Source organism: Bos indicus x Bos taurus, chromosome 17, assembly GCF_003369695.1.
Source record: "Bos indicus x Bos taurus breed Angus x Brahman F1 hybrid chromosome 17, Bos_hybrid_MaternalHap_v2.0, whole genome shotgun sequence".
In the NCBI taxonomy this organism is placed as follows: domain Eukaryota; kingdom Metazoa; phylum Chordata; class Mammalia; order Artiodactyla; family Bovidae; genus Bos; species Bos indicus x Bos taurus.
Genome location: NC_040092.1, coordinates 68,545,256 through 68,570,692, shown reverse-complemented (window position 1 = coordinate 68,570,692; position 25,437 = coordinate 68,545,256). Strand labels below are relative to the sequence as shown.

Here is a 25,437-nt window from a genome sequence, read left to right as displayed (position 1 = left end):
GTCTCAAAGGATGGAAACAGAAGGATAACGGGAGTTAGAATGGGAAAAAAGCTTGTGAATGGGGAGACTGCTTGGAGAAAGGGATGACAAGGGCTGCAAGCAAGAGTGGTTTATGAGGCCAAAGCTGAGAAGAGCAGGGGTATCTCTGAGGATGGAGAAGACGCTGGACCTGGGGGATGAAGGGCCCCAGGTCCCAAGCCAGGATGCTTGTGCTGGGTCCTGCAAACAACGGGGACCCAGCGATGCAGTGACCAGGGAGAAGAGCTCTGTTTAAGGAGACATCACCAGCCCGTGTGGCGGGTGCACTGGAGGCAGGAACGCCTGACCACGGAATGATCCAGGTGCCAAACGCGGACAAGACTGCAACAAAGCGGAGCGACCTGGGAATCTCACTTAAACCCACTCACAGTGACACCTTGTCCACCAGGAACGCTCGCTCAATAAAGGTCAAAACAAATAAGAGGAGGACCAAAGGAAAAGGCAACTCAACTCCCTGTGTCGGCCGCCTTTCTTCCCCCAGAGCAGCTGCAATGTGCACCCTCCTGTCCCCTGAACTCAGCCACTGCTAGAGAACTCCCGGCCAGCACCAATTTAGACAGAAGACCAATCACACAAACACTCTTGGCTTCAGCATTAGAGAGTGAGCCATTTAATCCAATTTGACTGAGCAGGAAAAATGCAAAAGTCAGATATGAATGGACACACACAAAAAGGGCCAGAATGAGCTCAATACTACAAGAAAAAATTAGATAACCTAACAATTTTTCATGGGCACCCTAGTTTATTCCACAGGATGAACACATTTTTTTTTGTTATTCCAGAAAATAAACAGATCTTAAACTCAGGATTCATATTAAGAGGGCAGAACCAATTATAATCTACATGACATTATACATATTCACATTATTTTCCCCCCATTCACAGAAATAAGATCATCAGTTCAGTTGCTCAGTTGTGTCCAAGTGTTTGCCACTCCATGGACTGCAGCATGCCAGGCCTCCCCGTCTATCACCAACTCCTGGAGCTTGATCAAACTCACGTCCCTCAATTCGGTGATGCCATCCAACCATCTCATCCTCTGTCATCCCCTTCTCCCCCTGCCTTCAATCTGTCCCAGCATCAGGATCTTTTCCAATGAGTCAGTTCTTCACATCAGGTGGCCAAAGTATTGGAGTTTCAGCTTCAGCATCAGCCCTTCCAATGAATATTCAGGACTGATTTCCTTTAGGATGGATTGGCTGGATCTCCTTGCAGTCCAAGGGACTCTCAAAAGAGTCTTCTCCAACACCGCAGTTCAAAAGCATCAATTCTTTGGTGCTCAGCTTCCTTTATGATCCAACTCTCACATCCATACATGACTACTGGAAAAATTATAGCTTTGACTAGACAGACCTTTGTTGGCAAAGTAATGTCTCTGCTTCTTAATATGCTGTCTAGGTTGGTCTAGCTTTTCTTCCAAAGAGCAAGCATCTTTTAATTTCATGGCTGCAGTCACCATCTGCAGTGATTTTGGAGTCCAAAAAAATAAAGTCAATCACTGTTTCCCCATCTATTTGCCGTGAAGTGATGGAACCAGACCACCTTACCTGCCTCCTGAGAAATCTGTATGCACCTCAAGAGGTAACAGTTAGAAACAGGCATGGAACAACAGACTAGCTCCAAACTGGGACGGAAGTACGTCAACTGTATACTGTCACCCTGCTTATTTAACTTACATACAGAGGACATCATGCAAAATGCTGGGCTGAATGAAGCACAAGCTGGAATCGAGATTGCTGAGAAAAATATCAATAACCTTAGATATGCAGATGACACCACCTTTACGGCAAAAAGCAAAAAAACTAAAGAGCCTCTTGATGAAAGAGGAGAGTGGAAAAGCTGGCTTAAAGCTCAACATTCAAATAAGATCATATGGACATATTTTATTTGACCATTTTCCCTAAATGCACACTCTTTTAAGAAAGGAGGACGGAATATGAAACAAAACCCTTTTCAGGGTACTTAATTATACTCTGTGAGCTGAGGTTGGGCTCTGTCCTGGGGGTTTTACAAATGCTCATTTAACAATCCAGCAGGATAAAGTGGGCTCAGTGGAAAGCTCAGTGGAAAGCTCTGCTTTCAGGCCTGGAAGCAGACTGAGGAAGATCAGCTTCTGCTTTCATGGATGTAGTTAATTTTTCCTCCAGTTTGTATCTGTAAAATAAATCCTGTTTTTTTTTTTTTTTTTTTTAAATTTCCCTGGTTGTCCAGTGTATAAGAATCTGCCTGGGAACACGAGTTTGTCACGAGTTTGATCCCTGATCCGAGAAGATTCCACATGCCTTGGGGCAACTAAGCCTGCTCACCACAACTGCTGGGCCCAGGTGCTGAGACTCCTGAAGCCCATGCACCTAGCACCCACGCTCCCCAACCACAGAGGCCACCAAAACGAGATGCCCGCATGCCAAACAGAGAGCACCCCTCTCCTCACTGCGACCATAGAAAGCCCGAGTGTGGCAGCAAAGACCCAGCACAGACGGAAAGTAATCTATTAATTTTAAAAATCAAATGAATCCATGATTTTTAAAGTAGCATGATGTAAACTTGATTTTGTAATAGCTGACTACATCTTTTAGAAGCTTGGAAGATACGACCAAGTACCGCCAGTCCCTCCAAGTGAGGCAGTGTGCGGTAAGCTACAAGGAAAAGTGAGCCGACGTGTTCTGACTGCAGAAACTTCTAGCTGCTGCTTTAGGAAGCAAGTTTAAGTGTGAGCAAAGACCCTATCTAAAAGATCCAGGACATATTCCTTTCTGCCTAAACCCTGCTCTTTAGCTTCTTTCCACCAGATACGCTTTCCACTCCATGCTGAAAAAGATGCAATTGTGAGCAATCCCTCCCACAAGCCCTAGCCCTCCGAGAGAAATGACTTCCCCAACTCGGCACCCACCCCAGATGATGGGTTCTGGACAACAGGAAGGAAGGAGACAAGAACAGGACAGAAAGAACATCAAAATAAAGACACTCCTTCCTGAGAAAGGACAGCTGGCAATCGTCCATCCATTTAAAACAATACAAAGACATTTTATGTCTGTGGTTCAAAGGTAAAAATATTGTAAAAAATAAATTTTGTAGGCTTTTTTGTTTCCCAGTGTATGTAGTAAGCCTTAAAAAAAGACTTTAAAATTTCTTTTTCTGAATCACCATAAAAATGAAAGAAATTTAGTAACTGACTTTTAAGAGAATTTTTTTAATATTTAGATCTCTGAATACTGGGCTCTAACAGAAGATCAGAACAAAAAAACTGAGCTTTATGTACAAACTCTTGAAATGTATTCTACATTGTCACATCACAAGAGCAGGGTCACTGTGCTGTGTTCACTGCTCTAACATTTCCTGGAACATTCGAGAGTGATAGCTAACAACTGTCTGCTGACTGATGGAGCAGCCTCAGAAAGTGACTTTACTAAACTCACAGATCCCAGTACAGATGAAACGGAAGGAGAGACTCTACTGCTGAGAATGGAGTCGAAGCTGACAGGTGCAAGGAAGAGCCGAGACAACCCAGTGGGGGAAGAACTGTCTGTTCCCCAGAGGTACTGGAGCACCGGAAACGCACGTGGAGAGAATGAACTCGGAACCCAAGCTCACGGCCCACACTAAAACGAAGCCAAAACGGGCCACAGACCTCACTGCAGGAGACGAACTGTAAACTCTCAGAAGAAGACAGGAGTAAATCTTCAAAACCCTGAGCCTTGCTAGATATGACACTAAAAGCATAAACGACTAAATAAAAAATAAGTAAACTGGAGTTCATCAAAATTAAAAATAAAAAGACAACCTACAGAATAGAAGAAAATATTTACAAATTGTGTCCCCGATGGAAGTCCAATATCTAGAATATACGAAGAACACTTACATCTCAACAATAAAAACAAAAACCCAATTTAAAAACGGGCAAAGGATTTGAATACACATGTCTCCAAAGAAGATATACACATTACCAAAAAGCACATGAAAAGATGCTCAACATCATTAGTCATTAAGGAAATGCAAATAAAAACCACATGAGATACCACTTCACGCCCACTAGGATGGCTATAAAAAAAACAAAACAAAAAACAGTAAAAAAAAAAAAAAAAACAAGCCTTGGCAAAGCTGCAGAGAAACTGGAATCCTTGTATATTGTGGTGACATTATAAAACAATGGAACCACTCTGAAAACAGTCTGATGATTCCTCAAAATGTTAGACACAGAATTATCATGTGAGCCAGCAAAGGTTTACATCTACATATAAACCAAGAGAATAGAAGACATACATCCACACAAACTTGTCTGTGAATGTTCACTGAAACATTATTCATAACAGTCAAAATAATGAAAATGAATTAAATGTCCACCAACTGATAATGTTTAAACAAACTGTGGAATATGTCTATACAACAGTATAGTATTTGGCAATAAAAAGGAAGGAGATTGATGCCATGAATGAAACTTGAAAACATTTTGCTAAATGAAAGAAGCCAGTCACAAAAGACCACACAATTCACTTGCACGAAATGTCCAATACAGACAGATCTATACAGAAGGCACAGCAGTGGTTGCCAGGGACTAAGGCAGCGAAAACGTTCTAAAATTGGGTTGTGAGATCGGGGTGATGGTTGCACAATTCCGTGAGGGATCGGGAGGCACTTTAAGTGGCTGAATTTTGTGGGATGTGAATTATATGTTAGTAAGAGCTATTAAATATAAACAAAAAGGGAAAAAAGAAACAGAAAAGTTTCACACCAGCTAGAGCAGAAACATAAACCAAGAAAAGCCACTGCTGCGCTGGGCCACAGGGCAGGGAGCAACAGCCACTGCTCCTGATTGTGAGGTGGGGAACCTGCAGCGCCTTCCTGGGCCCCTCTGACAGCAGGCTCAGGCTGGGCCGGGGACAGGCAGAAAGCCGAGTCAGGGGGCCCTGTCTTCATGGGGCTTAATTCCTCAGAGGGAAGGAGAGACTGGGTATGGGATCATCTCAAGGGATATGAGTCCTAACGGGAAAGAACACAGCTGTACTGAAGTCTGACCAAGGTCCGAGCAGAATGGGAGAGGCAGCAAAGTCCCAGGAGCGCCCCGGTGAGAAAGGAGCGGTGACGTGCAGGTGCACGACGGGACGCGGGGAGGTGCGTCTGGGCACGTGGCAGGACCAGCCTGAGAGCAGAGGCGGGGAGAGGCCCACGCGGGCGGGGAGGACGGTGCCAGGCTTTCCAGACACAGCCCGTGCCGCTCAGGAAGGGGACTGGAAAGGCCCAAGCAGGCACTGGGGACCAAGGAAGGGGTTGCTGTGATGCCCAGATGACGAAGGCCCGGATGTGGGGAAGGGCAGAGGGCGTCAAAGGAAGGTTGGGCTCTGCCAGACACAGCGGATGACAGGCAAGCTCTCACCGAACCAAGGCCTCTCTCCGAGGCCCCTAACACCATGTATCCTTTAATCAACTCCATTAACTGAGGAGATCTGAACACTCGCCTTGCTTTTAATGCTTTTATCACCACTAGCACGGCACCAGGCATTCAGAGCTCTCACTCGCAGTCAGCAGAGAAACCTGGCCCATCTCACTCCCCCATCTCCCGCCACCAAAGGACAGCCCCAAGATAAGGCTGAAAGTGCTCACAGGAAAAGCCCTTGCTGTCAGCACATGCAAACTGAACTTTCTCTAGGCCTCCCAAGCCCTTAACAGAATGCAGGTCAGATTAGCGCAGTCTCTGGCCTAAAACCTTTCAGTACAGTCCACTGGTTTGGGGACTTACAGCAAATCCAAATTTGCAAATTAAATCTTCCTTACAATTCTGAGGAAGGGCTATTTCATTTTCTAAAAAATGAAAATAGTAGTAATATTTTAAATCCCTAAGAATAACATATTTCGTGGCAAACTGCCCAGACATTACAAGTAAATTAATTTTTTTTGTCTCCCCACTGGAATGAGAGCTCCATTGAGACAGAAGTGCCAGACCATTACCTGGCCGAGAGCAGAGGCTCAGTGAGGCAGATGGTGAAGGAAAGCCTGGATACAGAGACCTACAGAAGTCCAAGCAGTGGGCTTTATTTACTCATTAGAAGAAAGAGCAGAGTAGTAGTAAGTAGTAGTAGCAGTAAGGAAGTAGTAGTAAGTAGTATATAAGGAGTAACATATATTCATAATATGTTGAGTCAAGAGCTTTTGGAATGTCAACAGTTGTCCACACAAAGAAATATAAATAATCAAAGGGAAAAATGGACAACCCTATAAGCTATTCATGAAATGTATATTAAAAGAATTTTAAGGTACCATTACATATACCTACTAAGACATGGGAAACCCTTCTTTCTGGTGAGCCACACCCAGGCAGGACTGGAGGCAGGTGGGGAGGGAAGATATTTGCAGGAATGTCATTAGTGGGGACCAGGGAGGGTCTGGCTTCCTGAAGAGCACTCTGGCAAGATTAACAAGCTGTACAGAACAGTGCACAGTCTTTAACTACAGAATCCTTTTTAAAAAATACACTCCAACAAAACAGGTAGTCCAAAAGAAAACCAAAGAAAGCTGTAAAATATGTACACCTGCTAATGACCACAATGAAAACCGGGACCCACTGCAGATGACCAACAGGGCTGAGCAACTACGAAATATCAGCACCATGAAGTACACAGCCATTACAAAGGAGTACACGGACTCCTCTGACACTTTACACACGCATGTTATTTCCCTATGTACCAGGATTTTCCCCAAGAGCAGAACACGTTAAAAATCCCAATTCTGACTATGTAAAAAGGGCTGTTTGTCCTCTTCATCAGACACCAAAATGTAGAGGCTCCAAAGTTGGGTGTTTACCAGCATTCAAAATAAAGGTACTACTAAAATCACCTGTGTTTGAGAAAGCTGAACAGTCTGGACCTGTGGAAGCAGAAAGTAAGCATTCGGAAGCTGCTCTGCAGACCCTTTTGCAGACATTACGCGAGTACCAAATCCAGATACCTGCAGAAAAAGAAAAAAACAAAAAAACTGAGTTTCAAAACACATTTGACACAACACTGAAATACTTTTCCAAAGGAAATTTGTGTTCCTCAACTTGGCCTTCAAGACTATCCAATTATTATACTTATCTTTGTCTACTTAAAAAATTGCAACAAAAGTTGCTGTATTTAAGCTGAGTGTTTCTCACTGTAGCAAATCTTTACAGAAATAGACAGCTCTTCTGAATGGGACAAAAGTTTAATGGAATTTAGTTAGACTTAGCCACAAAAATGCTAGGTCTTGGCACTTAAATGAAAGATGTCACAGATACCACTTAAGATAAAGATTTCTGACTGTTTTTGTGAATAAAGAGACTCCTGTCCTTCGCTCCCCGCCCCTGCCACCCCGCCTACCCGGGCTTTGCTAGAACAAGGAGCCCCTGAGGACTGGCCTCCGAGCCCACAACCCTCTCCCAACAAGCAGAAACAGTCCTGAGCCCAGCAGAGGAGGGGGCAAAATTTCCAGAGGCACTCACAGCCCCCAGCCCTGGACTGCTTGAGGTGGAGGGCGTGAGCTTTGAAACCCCACTATATTTCACACTAGAAAACTGTGCAGTGCATTTCTCTGTTTTGTTCCATCACCTCTCAAGATCCAAGGTGCGTTCCAGCCCTGCACTCTGCAGGATGGACAGCGGCCCATGACAGTGGAAGGAGGCAGGCTGCTGAGCTGAACACCAACTAAGCAGCCTTACATTTGAATGACACAAACCAGGGGGCGACATTTCCAAAAGGCTTTTTTTCCTTTAATATCCAAACACCCTCATTAAATCAGCAGCCAAATTATATGACCAAAAGAAAAAGCTACTTACATGATAAGAGAGGACTCCGTGTGAGGAGGTATTAATAAATAAGGAACTTTCAATGCTTCCTTCTTCAGTGGGTAAGAAAATAATTCTGAAGGAAGTTTTCCCCATTGCTGGAATTACCTGAAAGAAAGGCACTTCATTAACCACTTGGAATGGCCCTTCTTTGATAAATTATCTTTCACAGATTTCTTTTTTTTACAATTTCAGATATTGGCATGTTCTTGCACCCTCGATTTATACATATCATGGATCCCTGAGAACATCCATACAGATCAACACCCAAAAATCTAACAGAAAATATCAGAAACACCGTGGACTTAGGGCAAGACCACTCTCAACCAGCTGGAGTCACGTGTCCCACATCTTTTCTCTTCCCTCCTCTTCCTCATCCTCGTGTTCAAGGGCCAGTATCTACACGGTTCTTTTTCTACTTAAGTAAACAGAACCACCAGTATACAAATATGCTGCTGCTTAATAAAAGCCAGGACGGCACTCATCTGGACGGAGTGCGATGAACAAGATACCAGGCTCCCCCTTACACCACTTCCTGAGTCCCAGTATTGTTTTTAAGAAGCGGGTATCACAGAGACATAGTAAGGAAAATAAATAAACTCTACTAGGAACCTGGATTTTCATTAAAAATTAAAGGAAAACTGAATTACTAAAATTAAAAAACTATTGGAAGACAAGGGTTTGGAGCTCTGTGTTGATGCGAATGAGCTTCACAAGGAACCACTCACTCTCTCTTAGACCTATACTAAGAAAACAGTCTAGTAGGCTGGCCGGGTAAAAAGATCACCACTATAAACTTGACTAGTTACTACATGCTTCAGCATTTGTAGCCATCATGAGATAAGCAATATTAAGTTTCTTTAACTACGAAAAAGTCATATTGAATATACATGCTTTTCTTTCCACATGAATATCAACAACCACAAAATTATGAATCTGAACAACTGAAAAAATAAATGCTAAAGCAAACACACAGAAGGAAAGAGCTTGGGTAGCAGAAAACGGAGAGACAGGCAGCAGAAAGTAAAAAAAAAAACTGCAGGCCAAAGAAAGCAAGAACAGCTGGCAGCCCGCCACAGCTTAGCTTCCAAGAGCTGGTCTACACTCACCCTGCAGTGAACAGGAGGCACATGGAAATGTCTCGCGGCTGTAAACACGGAATTCACTACAACCTCACTCTCCCTGCTTGGGTTATAAGCATAGAGAATCTTTGCTGCAGGCTGTCCCAGGAACCTAGGAGGGGAAAGAGAAGAAAATGCCAGGGATTGTATGGTTATAAACAAAATATCTATCCATTCACCCACCCATCAATACATATATACATACGTATACACACTCTTAACACAGAAAGCTGTTGATCTTCATTACACAGTTAAAAACAATCCTATTGCTAATAGAATGATCCTATCGCTAATTCTATCCACAAAGAGTCCAAAAAACTTTTTTAATTCTTTCTTTTGTAAGACCTTTATGCCAACCCACAGCAGCACCCCACTGATTTTTGTTTTAGAAGAATTCAACCCTCTAGGCCATTAAACAGGCTTCCCAGGTGGCGCTAGTGGTAAAAAACCTGCCTTCTAATGCAGGAGACTTAAGAGACTGGGGTTCGATCCCTGGGTCAGGAAGTTCCCCTGGAGGAGAGCAGAGCAACCCACTCCAGTATGCTTGCTTGGAAAATCCCACAGACAGAGAAGCCTGGCCGGCTACAGTCCAAAGTCGCAAAGAGTCAGACACAACTGAAGCGACTTAGCACGCACAGGCTGTTAAATGCTTGCAAAAACCACCTAGAGGGATCTAGGTACGTGTCTGACATGGTCTCTGATTTGAATGAAAATATATTTAGAAAAGAAACTGTACTCACAGAAAAATCCAATCTTCTTAGGGTTCATTCACTGAGTAATAAATTTAAATAGACTTTTGTGGGGAATGGATTTTAACTAGCAAAGAGACTTTATTAAGTCTTATAAAAGGAAACTTAATCATTAAACACCATTCTTCTGAGAAAAATGAAAACTCTGCAGCACTTTCTAGCTTTGGCTCTTATCCATTTAAATCATGAGTCTTTCAAAAACCTCTAATGAAAGCTTTGGCTCCTCCATCCAAAATATGCACACAAAAGTTTTATATATACTTTCAAAACTTTCCATGACCCTCACAGTAAGAGTTTCTGTTCTTCAGCAAATACCCTAATCAGGAGACCCTGATGCCAAATCTTTTCAGCAAAGATCTCTGTCTACAAGGCGGGCTCTCACAAAGAACTGCAAGAGGAAAGGGACTGGTTTCTGGCCCACCTACCTGGAGCTACCTGCAACGTTTCCTGGAATAATCTACTCTGATACCTACCACCCAATACCAAATTCACTCTAGTTAAGTATTCTGATAAACAGATAGCCAGAAAAAACTTCACTGAAGTCATCTCTCTAGTTTTAACACCCTCCGTGGCAGAGACCCAAATAGACAGTTCTCATCAGTACGACCCAGAAATACAACCATATTTCTAAATTCAGCAAAAAATCATCTACACTATATTTGTGTTTCTCTGATTGCGTTCCAATTTCTGACATTAAAAATGTATGCTTTAGGAAAAATTAAATGCATACTCTTTCTCTTACAAACAATGGGGTTTTCAAAATACTGTATTTGCCATCAATTCCTTGAAGTTTTTCTTTCAACTTTTCCTCCTACTTTTCATCACAAGTCTTAACTGAAGGCTTAATATGTCCAATATGTATTTTAAAAGTCCTTAACAACCAGTAACAAATAAAATACATATCAGTGTGATTAAAACTTTGATTTTTTTAGAGTGTTCTTAAATAATACAACTAAAAAATGTCTATACTATCATATATAGCAGGTCACCTCAGAAAGCCCTAGCTCAGGAGTACTGGGATCATTTCTGCCTTTCTCCTCAAATAAATCAAGTAAAAACTTCCATGATTTTGGGTTTTTCAGTGAATAATATGAATCAATCAGCAAAGTTACTAATACTTATCTCATTCACATTGTTGCAATACAAGATTTTTCGTTTCAAAAGACACAAATGTCTCCCAGAGCAACACAAAACTGCCATGTTGCAGAGTCCAGTAGCTATGTCCCCCAGAAACCTCAGCAGACCTAACAGAAAATGCTGGCCAAAACCTAGTTACCACTGTGCTATTTTTATCCTATTTTTTTTTAACTCTATTTTTAAAAGTGTCATGAGGATAAGAATTTCCTTCACAAGTGACAACTGGAAGATACTCTATTAATTTAATACTACAAAAGAATGATTAGAATTTCTTATGAATGATTAGCACTTTTAATCTCAGGACCAGAAGAATATTAACCCTTAAAATAAACCCTAAGAAGCAGGCAGAGGGTAACAGAATAACATGATCCTGATTCTGTATCCTAGAGAGAAACTAGAGCTGTGAGAAGGGATGAGGTTTGCTCAAGGTCAATGTCAAATAAACAATAGCAAAACTTGACCTAGGGCAGACAAGAAATGAGGAGAACGTGCTGGTTAAAGTGTGTCTAATGCCTTATAATTGGAGAAGACAATGGCACCCCACTCCAGTACTCTTGCCTGGAAAATCCCATGGACGGAGGAGCCTGTTAGGCTGCGGTCCATGGGGTTGCTAAGAGTCGGACCCGACTGAGCGACTTCACTTTGATTTTTCACTTTCATGCATTGGAGGAGGAAATGGCAACCCACTCCAGTGTTCTTGCCTGGAGAATCCCATGGACAGAGGAGCTTGGTGGGCAGCCATCTATGGGGTCGCACAGAGTCGGACACGACTGAAGCAACTTAGCAGCAGCAGCAGCAATGCCTATAAACTGGGCCATTTGTTAGAAGTAAGATAAAACCTGACTAATTTTGGGGGCTGTATTTTGTTATCACTGAATGACTGTTTTAAACTTTAGCAAAAAATAATGTTCCCATAACCATATCCTAGATCTCAGTTATGAGAAAAATAGCAGAGAACATACTGGCTTAGAAATCAAGGTTTATTGCCACTTCTAGGGAAATAACCAACAACCTTGGGGAAAAATGCATTATTTCTCAGCCCAAATATATGAGCATCTATAGTACATGCTCAAATATAGAGATATTTGGAAATAATTCTCTTTCAGATAACACCTATCTCCACTATCCTCCGTTCAGTTCAGTTCAGTCGCTCAGTCGTGTCCGACTCTTTGGGACCCCATGAATCGCAGCACGCCAGGCCTCCCTGTCCATCACCAAGTTCACTCAGACTCACGTCCATTGAGTCAGTGATGCCATCCAGCCATCTCATCCTCTGTCGTCCCCTTCTCCTCCTGCCCCCAATCCCTCCCAGCATCAGAGTCTTTTCCAATGAGTCAACTCTTCACATGAGGTGGCCAAAGTACTGGAGTTTCAGCTTTAGCATCATTCCTTCCAAAGAAATCCCAGGGCTGATCTCCTTCAGAATGGACTGGTTGGATCTCCTTGCAGTCCAAGGGACTCTCAAGAGTCTTCAACACCACAGTTCACAAGCATCAATTCTTCTCCACAACCTACCAGGATTGATATAAGACTCAACTCACAAGAGATAAGATTGCCTTTTAGAACTGTAAACTACTACATAAACAAAACTGAATCATCCAAAGGTGATCCAAGTCTAAAACTTATTAATGTTTTCACGTCAAAAACTTTAAACATTTCTTTTCAACATGACTTACAGCTATCAGAACCAGAAACTGATGCGCAGCGCTAAGTAACACATGCAGACAATGCATACACCCATCCATGGGCACCGACTGCAGGATTTTTATACTGACAGAGTAAATATACTACAGACAGCCAGTGTCCCATGAACTGGAATTGCTATCACAGTCTAACTGTATTTACTGCTATCCCTCTTACAATATCTACCAATCTATAGTATGCAAGTAGGTCCTGCATTAAGAGTTCTCTTAACCATACTTTTGACAGAAGTACAATAATCTCTTGGAAATTGACACTGATGAGGTTTTATTATAAAAACCTCATTCTTTACTTGAGTAAAAATATAAAAATTCAAAAACAAAAAAGCAGACACCTAGAATCTTATAAATACAGCAAATTCCCTTTGCACTTTTATCGCGTCTTCCTCTTATACACTCTCCTTAAAAAGTTCAACAATGTACTTCTAAATTTAAAATTCATTAGTCTTCACTGCAGCTCTGATCTTCTGACGATCAGAAGGAAACCAGACAAAATGAAGGAGGACACGCCAGGCGAGCGCCACTAACTCACCCCAGATGCTCTCCAGCACCACGGTTATTTCACTCACATAACTTTTTTTGCAACTCAAAAAAGTTCTTCATAAAACTGATGTTGCAGGATGCTAAAACAAGCAGAGTTTTTAATCCTGAAACACTCTTTTACTTCCACCTTGAAACTCTATTAACATGAAACTGAATCTGTTCAGTACAGCAAAATTCTACATCCAGTGAGTGGAACACTTCACATCTTAAACTTCACTACAACCAGCATGAGTCCTGAAGTTCCCGCCTGAGAACAACTTCATCCTTCTCTTCCTTAATTTCTGAGTTCCCAAATCAGTCCCTCACCTGACACTCAGATCACCCCCTTGATCTCATGGCTCCCAACAAGATACTGTAAGGAATTACAGCTTCCACTCCGCCTTCCCCACCTGTTCCCAAAACCCCAATCACAATAACTAACGCAGTACAGTTTTGAATCCCAAAGCACAAGGAGTAGTAAAAACAAGTGCGTAAGTGAACCTAATTTTAAAAATTCAGAAACCATTGATATGTAGAGTTTTCCATTAAAAAATAGCCTGCTTTATTTCAGAAAAACAAGGATATAATACCACAGACTTAAATTATAACACATATTTATTAAAAACTAAAGAAAGGACTAAAACAATGCTCATACTCTCCTTTTCACAAAAAAGTTCCTTTCAACAAGTTCTAGAAACAGTATCTCTTGATATTATCTATTTAAAATATATTTAGTATCATACATATATAAAAAATATCCTAAAGCAAATAGTTTAAGTAATAAATTGCTAAAAATTATAAGGAGAAAATACTTACTGAACTCCAAAATCTAGAACTGATGGCTGAAAATGTAAGCCTTTTCCACTAAATAGCTTGTCTGAGAAGCTAAAAAGAAAAGAAAACACAGATTAACTTTCGTTTGTTATATGCTTTTGTTGAATGCCAAGTTAAGAGGCTATATACTTACGCTGATAGCTCTCACGAGATATAATTTTACTCCCTAAAACATGAGTTTGAGCTAGATCTTAAATGGTAAAATGTTAACAGTTAAATTATTTAAAGCCTAATATAATTCTACAGCTTCAAAAATTTAAGTCACCAACGTGTGTCTGACTCTCTTGCTACCCCATGGACTGTAGCCCACTAGGCTCCTCTGTCCATGGAATTTTCCAGCAAGAATACTGGAATGGGTTGCCATTTCCTTCTCCAGGGGATCTTCCCAATCAACCAGAGTCTCCTGCTGCATTTGCAGGCGGATGCTACTGATACTACTGAGCCACCAGGGAAGCCCAAGATACTCTTAGATTATGGTTAATACACAGCTTTTATAAGCATTCAGATAAAAAATGGAGATAGATTTAATTCTGATTAGGCTTCATTTCTGGATGAATTCAGGAAACATCTATTTTCACAAGCCCCAAATCAAGAAAAAAACACAGGGATGCGAGTTGAGGGTAGGGGGCTGGAGAGGGAAGGAGCTCTGCCCTCTACTTTCATTAGACAAGTTATAACAGGAAAAGGACTGGGAGCAAGGGTTGCCCCTTCAGACTGAAACCATCATCAAGTCTGTATCTTTAAGATTAACAAATCAAATAAAATATCACACAACAGGTCATATTTTCAGCAGTTGTCAATCATTATTATGATTTCATTTTCCTTCAGAATCAAAAACCAGAAATTAATATACCCCAAAAGACACATTAAAAATAAGCCATAATGATATATATAAATACATAAAATATAAAAACTACATACAAATATATAGCATATATAATATAAAATATGTGTATCAAGAAACTATTAACTGTCATGTAACTTTTTAAGTAATTTTTTAATCCATTTTAAATCTAGCGGTGTGTACATGTTAATCCCAAACTCCCAATCTATCCCTGCCCACAACCTTCCCCTCTGGTATCCATAACTGTGCTCTGTGAGTCTGCTTCTGTTTCAGAAATATTAATAAGTCCATTTGTATCATTTTTTTAAGATTCCCCATATATCATATATTTGTGTTTCTCTGACTTACTTCAGAGTCATACAAGATCTTAAAATCCATGTATTCCAAAAATACTTAGAGGAAGCTCCTAAATGTAGCATACATAGCTGTTTTCAAACAGACAAGTTTTCCCAAATAACAATCTTTCCATTTCCTCCTCCCACAAGTAGCCCTGCGCCGAGCACAATCCAGAGGCTGGAGGAGTGGACATTTGAGCTCCACACCTGCCGGCCCACAGAACTGCCATGACCCGCAGCAGGCCGGCTCCCGACTGTCTTGAAGGTGCAACAGTGCAGAGACCAGAGACCCCGTCTAAACCCTCACCTCACATGAAGGATCCCGACTGCAGCCTCTCCTCCCTCCCCTTTTCTGACTGCATGTAAGCTTCCCTTCCTCCCTCCTCTCGCCTTAGAATCCCATCTCTGTTCTCTTATCTGTATCTCCTTTATTCTACATCCAGCATCATCTTTATTAATAATAAAGGTGACACTTCAGTCTCCCATCTGCCAACTTCTTTCCTTGTGTCCATGTCAGGCAGGTAAGAGGTATGCTATTTACTGGGCGTTCTCAAACCCTAAAAGGCCAGGACTAACTCCATGATGTGCTTGCAAAAACAGGCCACAAACACACCCAGCTGCCTCCAGAAATGTTTTGAAAAGCCACAGGAGGCCAATGGTCATAAAGAGTTGCCAACATCAGAGGCACCACAGTCACCCCTTCTACAGACCGAGCTGGCCAGGGCTCAGCATTCCAGAAAGAAAGGAAAACAGGCAACTTCACATGCCAAAAATTACCTTAGAAAAGTCAGGCTAATGTACTAGTAAAAAGTAGAAGAGTCAATGACAGTCTACCTCATGCCTTGCATACTGAAGGCGAATTTATCGTCAAGACTTCACACACAACTTCTGAATGAAGACAAGCTTTGGAGGATTTAAGTAATTCACCCAAGATCACATAGCTACTAAGAGGAAGAGCCAAAACTCCAATGCAGATCTGTCTGGGTCAGAAACATGAACCCTGTACGGAGTTCAAGCCTATCCAAGTTCTTGTGACCTACCCAAGGAGCCAAGGTAGTCTCGCCTGCCAGGAGAGGCAGAGGCTCTGGAGCCGTCACTGTTTAGTACTGAACGAACTGGTCACTTAGTACCGCAATATGAAAACGACGACAGGATCTGCTTACAGTTTTCAGGAGGTTAAAATGAAAGGATGATGCCTTTGCGTCATGCCTGGCACAGAACGCAATACCTATGAGATCGTGTTACCAAGAGGATGACTCTCGTCTAACAGAAAAAGCAATGGCAACAGATGCAGAGGCCAGCTGAGCTTCGGGCAGAGCTGACCCTGGGATTTAGAAGTCCCAAATGGAGCAGCAGTGATTACCTGTGAATAGAACAAGCGAAACAGAAACCTGGGCTGTCTTACACCACAACAGAGTTCACTAAAGCGCACAATCAGGAAGTTCTTCATACCCAGTGAAAGTAAGACATTTAAGAGTCAACCTAAAGCAAAAGGGTGGAAACAGCCATCATTTCTCTAGCTTCAAAGAAGTCAGAGATCTTAGAATGGAGAAATAAAACCATGTCAGTATTTCTTCTAAAAATCGCAGAACAGATACATCTTTCTCCTTCGGTCAGTTTTAGCTCAACTGACTTTTACAATCTGGAAACTGGATTAAGTTACACAAACAGAGTGTGTAGCAGGAGAGCCGACTGTGCATCTACAGCAGGGACAGGCACGGGGCCAAAACAGGACAGTGACAGCAACCCGAGGCAAGGCTCGGGGTGTAGGGACCCCCTTGTCCACCCCCACTTTTTCTGCAGACGTCCACCTCCTGCAAAGAGCCATGCCTTCCTCAGCTGCAGGACATGTGGACAAGGAATTCCACACATGCTTTTATGAAAGAGTGTCTTTACCTAAGAGTATCTGACTTTATCTTCTCTTTTTTTTTTTAAAAAAACTTTGGCCATCATTTATCTCTGTATATGAAATAAAGAAACACAGTTCAAAAAAGTGGCTAGTATGAGAGGAAAAAATTCCCCTGGAAATGAGAAGTGAAATGAGAAGGTCCCAGCCAAGAGCTCCTACGTGAAACAAGGCTTGGTCTCCTCGGTCTCCTCCTCAAGGGGGATGGGATGGATGTGCCAAGATCCTTAGAAAAGGGCTCAGGTGTAAATTACATCTAGGAAAATTATATCCATCTGCCAATATCAGGCACACCCTTTAAAAAATTCAGCCCAGTAACAGGTATAAAAATGAATTAACTCTAAGCAACTGTTCTGGCCATTCACAGGTGTTATCTAACCAAGGCTCCCATCTTGGGAATAAGCGTCAGGGCTCAGGGGCTGGTTCCAGTCTAGCAGCCCCCTGAGTTCAGAGCACCGGGCTGCAAGGGGTGGGGGGCGCAGCCAGCTCAGAGGAGCCTCCCCTCCAGATCATGATGCAGAAGGCCAGGCTCACGTGCCAACAGGCAAAACTCACAGATCAAGACAGTGCAAAGAGAGGGAAGGACAAACTTCCTGCAAGAGTCACAAAGGGCTTCAGGGCTGGGGCTCCACAGACAGCTACCCTGGAGGTGCCCCCAGCCAGGCCAACAGCTTCAAGAAGCACAGGTCACTCTGAAGAACGCCATCTGAGCATCTGGTGGTGCCAAGCAAGCGGCAGAGTGCGGAGTGCAGAGACAGGAGGCCGCATGAGCAGGGAGGAAGGGGCGGGCGGATGGGGGCAGCCCTGAGACGGCTCCTGGACCCCGAGAGTGGGCGCAGCACGTGAGGTCTGCAGGGCCTGCACTGGACCTTCTCCTCCAGGTCTCACTGGTCTCTGGGAAAACCGCAGCAGTCCACAAGCCTGTGGGGGCTGCATTCTCCCCAACCAGGGAGGAAGGAACCTCACCTTCCAGCAGAGATCTTAGAAACAGCAGTGACTACCGAAGGGACGGTGGGGCTGCCTGGTGGTCCACATTCCTAAATGGACCGGTTTTCATCTGCCTCTCGAAGTCCCGCCTACAGCCAGCTGCCTTTTATAGCCAAACTGTTTCAATGGAGGGGCGGAGAGAAAGAGCACATTTTTTTTTTAAGGTCAACCACGACAATGGCTTTGACGTGCTGCGATTCATGGGGTCGCAAAGAGTCGGACAGGACTGAGCGACTGAACTGAACTGACGACAACGGCTTTAGGCACTGGATAAGGATGAAAAGGCTGCAGCGGTCTAGATGCTGAGGTGTTGAGGAAAAACAGGTTATGCTAATGAGCTCCTTAATGAGCCACTTACTGGGCTGTTTTTTTATTAAGAATCTGAGCACCTATTCAGATCCCAGAGCTGGGAAACCTCTCGGAAGGTAGGGATTCCTGCACTATTAATCCCCCTGGGCCCTGAGCAGGAAATAGGGATTTCTGAGAGTCAGCTGCCATTCCCAGGGGTCCCAGAGGAATTCAGTTCTGGCCCTCTATGCAGTGGCCTGGCACCCACCCTGTAGGGATATAGGAAGCTCCAGCCTCCTGCAGCCCCCAGTCAGATGGGCAGCTTCAGGGCAAGACCTGCAGCTCCCACCAGCAGCACTGCCCGCCGTGAGGACTCCTGGGACCCACCCGTACCTGTCTGAGGGCCTTCCGTGGAAACACAAATGCCCAGGCTGCATGACTGATGAAATGAGTTCTGTAACTACATGAGTTATAACATTATAATCATGGTGCTACCAGTCACTTTCTGCTTTAAATTAAAAAAATACTTCTCCCCAGAAGTTTACTGAAAGGAAAAAATATGAAATACACAGGCGTGTCTACTTAAGTTAGAAATGTCATTCTTCCTGGTAAATTAACTTGCAAGCAACCACTTAAAAATGGAGGCAGAAATCCACATTCTTCCCCATTAAGTTCCCACGGAGAAAAAGTCATTTGGTAGGACACAATTTTCCTAGCTTCTTCTTTTTTAAAATATTATTTATTTATTTGGCCACGCCAGGTCTGAGTTGCGGTATGTGGGATCTAGTTCCCTGACCAGGGATCGAACCGGGCCCCTGCAGTGGGAGCACAAAGTCTTAGCCATTGCAGCACCAAGCAAGTCACCTGGTTTCTTCCACTAAACGAAGGCCTGGGCTTCAAGGTCAAAGCCAAGGGAAGTTCCTGGAGCAACATCAATAGTGGTGTATGGGAGGCACCCTCAGTGACAAGGCTTCCCTGGTGGCTCAGACAGTTAAGAATCTGCCTGCAATGAGGGGGAACCTAGATTCAATCCCTGGGTCAGGAAGATCCCCTGGAGAAAGGAATGGCAACCCACTCAAGGATTCCTGTCTGGAAATTCCAAGGACACAGCAGACTGGTGGGCTACATACAGTCCACGGGGTTGCAAAGAGTCGAACATGACTGAGCAAATAACACTTGCCCTGACAAGAGATCTGGGGTTTTAAGCCACCTGGCTGGTTGGTGGTCAAGCACTCCAAGGACAGGACCAAAGTCTTCCACGTCATTCTGTACCGTGAGTTGCTGATGACCTTTTCCAGCCACAGAGGAGGTGCTCCTCTCTCAAGGACGACCCCCCACCTCCCAGCCCCATCCTGCCCTGCCCGCCCCAGGGCTCTCACCATCTCCTTACCCGCACCTCCTCCTCCACTTACACACATGAAACTCATGCCCCCTCACTTGAGCAGACGCCCTGATGCTCTACACCTGCTCCAATCCCCCTTCTGCCCTTTGCAGTCAAACTGCCGGTGAACATACCACTGGGAGCACGCACATTTATTGAACACTTAGAGCATACAGGATGCTGTGCCAAGCATCTGATTATCCCATGGATACTGGTGCACCGATGGAGACTATTACTACACATTTTCATGCATACAGACACAGATGTGCTGAGTGTTTAAACAACCTGCCAAGGCCCACTTGGTGGCTGAAGGGGCCTGTGAGCACATGCCCAGAGCCCATCCCCATCTGCCCCCCACCCCACTTCTCTCCCACAGCCCGCCCCTCCCCTCACTGAGGCTGCTGTGCCGAGGTCGCCAAGGGTAACAACCTGGGACCTGAGTGCTGAGCTGGCTTACCCGCTCCGCCAGCTCCTCCTTCCTGAGCTGCCCTTCTGTGGTTCCTAGAAGTCTTGCCCAGCCTTCCTCCCTCCCCTATGGCTGCTCCCGCTCAGCTCCCCTCCAGGCCCTCTTCCCCTGCTCACCTCTCCCAGGCCACCCTTTCCTCAGTCCTCACCCCCAGGCTCACCCATCACCAACAGTGTGATGCTTCCCATAGAGACATCTGGGTTCTTCTGACTGTTCAGCATCATCAGAGCTTCCTTACCCCATTCCCAGATATCACCCCTTCTGGGCTTTGGCAAAAGGGCCAGTTACGGGTGACCCTGGCACAACACTGGGGCTCCGGGGCTCCGCCCACACACAGTCACAAGTCTGTGTGTAACTTTACAGCTGGTCCTGGGGATCTGCTCCATATTCTTGGTTCTGCACCAGAGTCAACCAAGCGTGGCTCATGGAGTCCATATTTATAGAAAGCAAGCACGTTTAAGTGGACTTGAAGGAAATGGCAACCCACTCCAGTGTTTTTGCCTGGAGAATCCCAGGGACGGGGGAGCCTGGTGGGCTTCCTTCTATGGGGTCACACAGAGTCGGACACGACTGAATCGACTTAGCAGCAGTAGCAGCAGCAGCGCAGCTCAAACTCGAGTTGTTCAAGGGCCAGCCGTCCTAGTTTCAGTGGCCCCGCTTGCAGCCAGGGGGCCAGCATACAACCCAGACTTGGGCAGATACACCTGCAGGGCAGTGGCGGTGGGAGGCGGGCGGTCTCAAGGGAACAAGCACCATGGCCACGCGGTGGGCCGGGGGTCTCGGGGGAACGAGCACCATGGCCGGCGGTAGGCCGGGGAGTGCCGGGCAGTCTCCCTCCAGAACACACTCTGGCTGTGGTTCGAGCTACTAAGTCCCCTTTCTGCTTGTTTGTTTTCTGAGCCAGGTTCTTAAGACTTCCTCGAGATTCTGTCAGCTGCCCAACATCTCTTCAATAAATTCCTTTTCTGCTTAAATCAGCCAGAGTCGGTTTCTGTGGTCTGACTGATTCATTTCCCAAGCCTGTGCATCTGTGGCCTGGACTCCTCTGCTGAGCTTCTGACTCTTGTTTCATTCTGAGGCAATGCTATCCTGCAGATGCCCCCACCCCCGGCACCCCCCAACTGTGACTCAGGATGGAGCTCAGCATCTGCCTTGGTCTCCCCAGCGGTTCACAGCATGGTCTGCCCCTCCCGGTGAGCGACAGCCAACCTGCCCAGCCCGGAGCCCCCCAGCAACCGCGACATCTCCCGGCTTTCTAACTCCACACATAGCCAACACTGACAGGTACCCTGGGACCCACACGCCGACACCATGCAAAGCGGTCCCCTCCTTCTAGTCTCACTAGCAGGACCTTACATTCAAAAGTCGTTTCATTTGCACATTAAAGAATTTTAAAATCCATAACTGGATTTACACATTTAATCATATCACAGTCCACATGCTATAAAGAACTTTAGTCAAGTGTTTAAACAGCCTTGCAAAAACCTATAAAAGAAAAGGCTGGTAATTAAGCTCATGTTTCCTATCCCTGGTCCAACTTTCTCTTTACAGCAAAGCATGGTTTCTCATCTATGAGTTGAAGATTTCACATCTTTTCCCAGGCTACTATATGTTAAAATACTTAAACATGATTTTTAAACCTGCAAAATACAAAATACATTTTGCACTCTCTTTCAGCTCTAAGACAAGTTAGCATGAAAAAGTAATTCAGTCCTAGACGTCTCCAGCAATAAGAGTCTTGACCAAATGCTACATGTGAGCCAAAGCAGAAATTCACACAGACAATAAGTGAACTGGAGACTGGGAGTGAGGTCTTATTCTCGACCACAGGTGGACCAAGCACGTTTATGCAATACAGTAGCTATTCTCAGAAAAACAACTGTGACTTCTCTAAGTGCCCAGATGAATTTAGATATCAGTAATCTGAACATGAAAAAGCTGTTTTTTTTTTTTAATTGAACTACTCTTGACTTACAATATTGTTAGCTTTAGATGTAGAGCAAGGTTATTCTCATATACACACACACACACACACACACATATACACACACACACATTCTTTTTCAGATTCTTTTCCATTATAGATTACTACAAGATACTGAGTATAGTTTCCTGTGCTATTCTGTAAATTTTTGTTGTTCATCTCTTTTATATACAGCAGTGTGTATCTGTTAATCTCATACTCCTGATTTATCCCCTGCCCTTTCCCCTTTGGTAACCCTAACAGAAACAGACACATAGACAAACAGAACAAGCTGTTTTCTAAAGCTTTTCTGTGAACTAAAATGGACGGGAATGGGCAAATTTAATTCAGGTGACCATCGTATCTGCTACTGTGGGCAGGAATCCCTTGGAAGGAATGAAGCAGCCTTCACAGTCAACTCAAGAGTCAGAATGCAGTGCTTGAGTAGGATCTCAAAAACGACAGGATGATCTCAGTTCATTCCCAAGGCAAACCATTCAACATCATAGTAACCCAGGTCTATGCCCCAACCTGCAAGACCTTCTAGAACTAACACACACACAAAGTCCTTTTCATCACAGGGAATTGGAATGCAAAAGCAGGAAATCAAAGGATAGCCAGAATAACAGCCAAGCTCGGCCTTCGAGTACAGAATGAAGCAGAGCAAAGGGTACACAGATTTGTCAAGAGAACACGCTGGTCGTAGCACACACCCTCTTCCAACAACACAAGAGACAGCACATGGACACTGCCAGACAGTCAGTACTGAAATCAGACTGATTATATTCTTTGCAGCCAAAGATGGAGAAGCTCTACATAGTCAGTAAAACAGGACCTGGAGCTGACTGGGGCTCAGACCATGAACTCCTTATTGCAAAAAGTCAGGCTTAAAGTGAAGAAAGGGAAAACCACTAGACCATTCAGGTATGACCTAAATCAACTGCCTTATAATTATACAGTGGAAGTGACAGATAGATCCAAGGGGTTAGATCTGGCGGACAGAGTGCCTGAAGTGCCATGGATGGAGGTTACTAACACTGTACAGGGGGCAGCGATCAAGACCATCCTCAAGAAAAAGGCAAAGCAGTTGTCTGAGGAGACTTGACAAATAGCTGAAGAAAGAAGAGATGTGAAATCAAGAGAGAAAGGGAAAGATATACCCAACTGAATGCAGAGTTACAGAGAATAGCAAGGAGAGATTAGAAGGCCTTCTTAACTGAACAACGCAAAGAAATAGAGGAAAATTGAATGGGAAAGACTAGAGATCTCTTCAAGAAAACTAGATATCAAGGGGACATTTCATGCAAGGATGGGCACGATAAAGGACAGAAAGGCCAGGACCTAACAGAAGCAGAGGAGATTAAGAAGAGATGGCAAGAACACATAGAAGAACTCTACAAAAAAGGTCTTAATAAACTGGATGACCATCATGGTGTGCTCACTCACCTACACCAGACATCCTGGAATATGAGGGCAAGTGGGTCTTAGGAAGCATTACTACTAACAAAGCTAATGGAGGTGACAGAATTCCAGCTGAGCTATTTCAAATCCTAAAAGATGATGCTGTTGAAGTGCTGCACTTAATGTGTCAGCAAATTTGGAAAACTCAGCAGTGGCCAGAAGACTGGAAAATGTCAGTCCTCATCCCAATCCCAAAGAAGGGCAACGCCAAAGAATGTTCAAACTACCATACAATTGCGCTCATTTCACATGCGAGCAAGGTTTTGCTCAAAATCCTTCAAGCTAGACTTTGGCAGTACATTGAACTGAGAACTTCCAGATGTACAAGTTGGGTTTCAAAGAGGCAGAGGAATCAGAGCTTAAATTTCCAACATTCACTGGATCATGGCGCAAGCAAGGGAATTAAAAAAAAAAAACTACTTTATTTCACTGACCACATTAAAGTCTTTGTGTGGACCACAACAAACTAGAAAGTTCTTTAAAAAGACAGGAATATCAGACCACCTTACCTGTCTCCTAAGAAGTCTGTATGCGGGTCAAGAAATAACAGAACAGACCATGGAACAATGGGTTCAAAATTGGGAAAGCAGTACAACAAGGCTGTCTATTGTCACCCTGCTTATTTCACTTCTATGCAGAGTACATCATAAGAAACGCTGAGCTGGAGGAAGCACAAGCGGGAATCAAGTCTGCTGGGAGAAATATCAACAGCCTCAAATATGCAGATGATGCCACCCTTATGGCAGAAAGTGAAGAACTAAAGAGCCTCTTGATGAAATTGAAAGAGGAGAGTGAAAAAGTTGGCTTAAAGCTCAACATTCAAAAAACAAAGATCACGGCATCCGGTCCCATCACTTTATGGTCAATAGAAGTGGAAGAAGTGGAAGCAGTGACAGATTTTCTTTTCTTGGGCTCCAAAATCACTGCAGACGGTTACTGCATGAAATTAAAAGACACTTGCTCGTTGGAAGGAAAGCTATGACAAACCTAGATAGTGTATGTATTAAAAAACAGAGACATCACTGTGGTGACAAAGGTCTACATAGTCCATGCTATGGTTTTTCCAGTAGTCATGTGCAGATGTGAGACCATAAAGAAGGCTGAGCACCAAAGAACTGATGCATTCTAACTGTGGTGCTGGAGAAGACTCTTGAGAGTTCCCTGGACAGCCAGGAGATCAGAACAGTCAATCCTAAAGGAAATCAACGCTGAATATTCATTGGACGGACTGATCCTGAGGCTGAAGCTCCAATACTTTGGCCACCTGATGCAAAGAGCTGATTCACTGGAAAAGACCCTGATGCTGGCTAGTAAAGAATAAAGGGAAAAGGAGAAGAGAGAGGCAGATAATGAGATGGTTAGACACCATCACCGACACAATGGACATTAATTTGAACAAACTCCGCAAGACAGTGGAGGACAGAGGAGCCTGGTGTGCTGCAGTCCACGGGGTCACAAAGAGTCAGACATGACTGAGCGACTGAACAACAATAAGGAGCTTGGTATATAAACATCATTATTTTAAACAGAATAATTTTCTTTCCTAACACATGGTGAAACATGGATGTTCAATATACACGTATCTTACATATTTATTCACAGATGACTTCCAAAATACAATCGCCTTGATATTTAAGCAGAATTAAATGTTACCTTAGTTGACGTGGAAATGCTTTTGGATGGAGAGCAGTGTGAATATTCTGGATTGGTCACAGCAAATTTGATTAATTAGATTGGTTCTATAAATTTAAAGCTTGAAAAAGCTATTACTTTCACATATGATGCTTTCAGGCAAACAGGATGTAGCACCTTCAGCTTGTATTCCAGAGGAACTCCCTTAGTTTTTCTGGTGATGGAACCACCATCACCAGAAAAAAAGCAGCGGGGTCAAATCCCACCCCACCAATTC

At 43.8% G+C, this 25,437-nt stretch overlaps 1 protein-coding gene across 2 annotated transcripts in view; it reads right to left on the bottom strand.

Moving 5' to 3' along the window:
• TMEM131L (transmembrane 131 like) overlaps positions 1 to 25,437 on the bottom strand; it is a 175,232-nt gene that overhangs the window by 70,973 nt on the left and 78,822 nt on the right. For both annotated transcript variants that reach the window (XM_027513485.1, XM_027513486.1), the window contains exons 4-7: positions 13,880 to 13,948; positions 8,944 to 9,067; positions 7,826 to 7,942; positions 6,868 to 6,978 (exon numbers count right to left, since the gene is read on the bottom strand). In XM_027513485.1, coding sequence (XP_027369286.1) covers positions 6,868 to 6,978; positions 7,826 to 7,942; positions 8,944 to 9,067; positions 13,880 to 13,948 — 421 coding nt within the window. The remainder of the gene's footprint in view (positions 1 to 6,867; positions 6,979 to 7,825; positions 7,943 to 8,943; positions 9,068 to 13,879; positions 13,949 to 25,437) is intronic.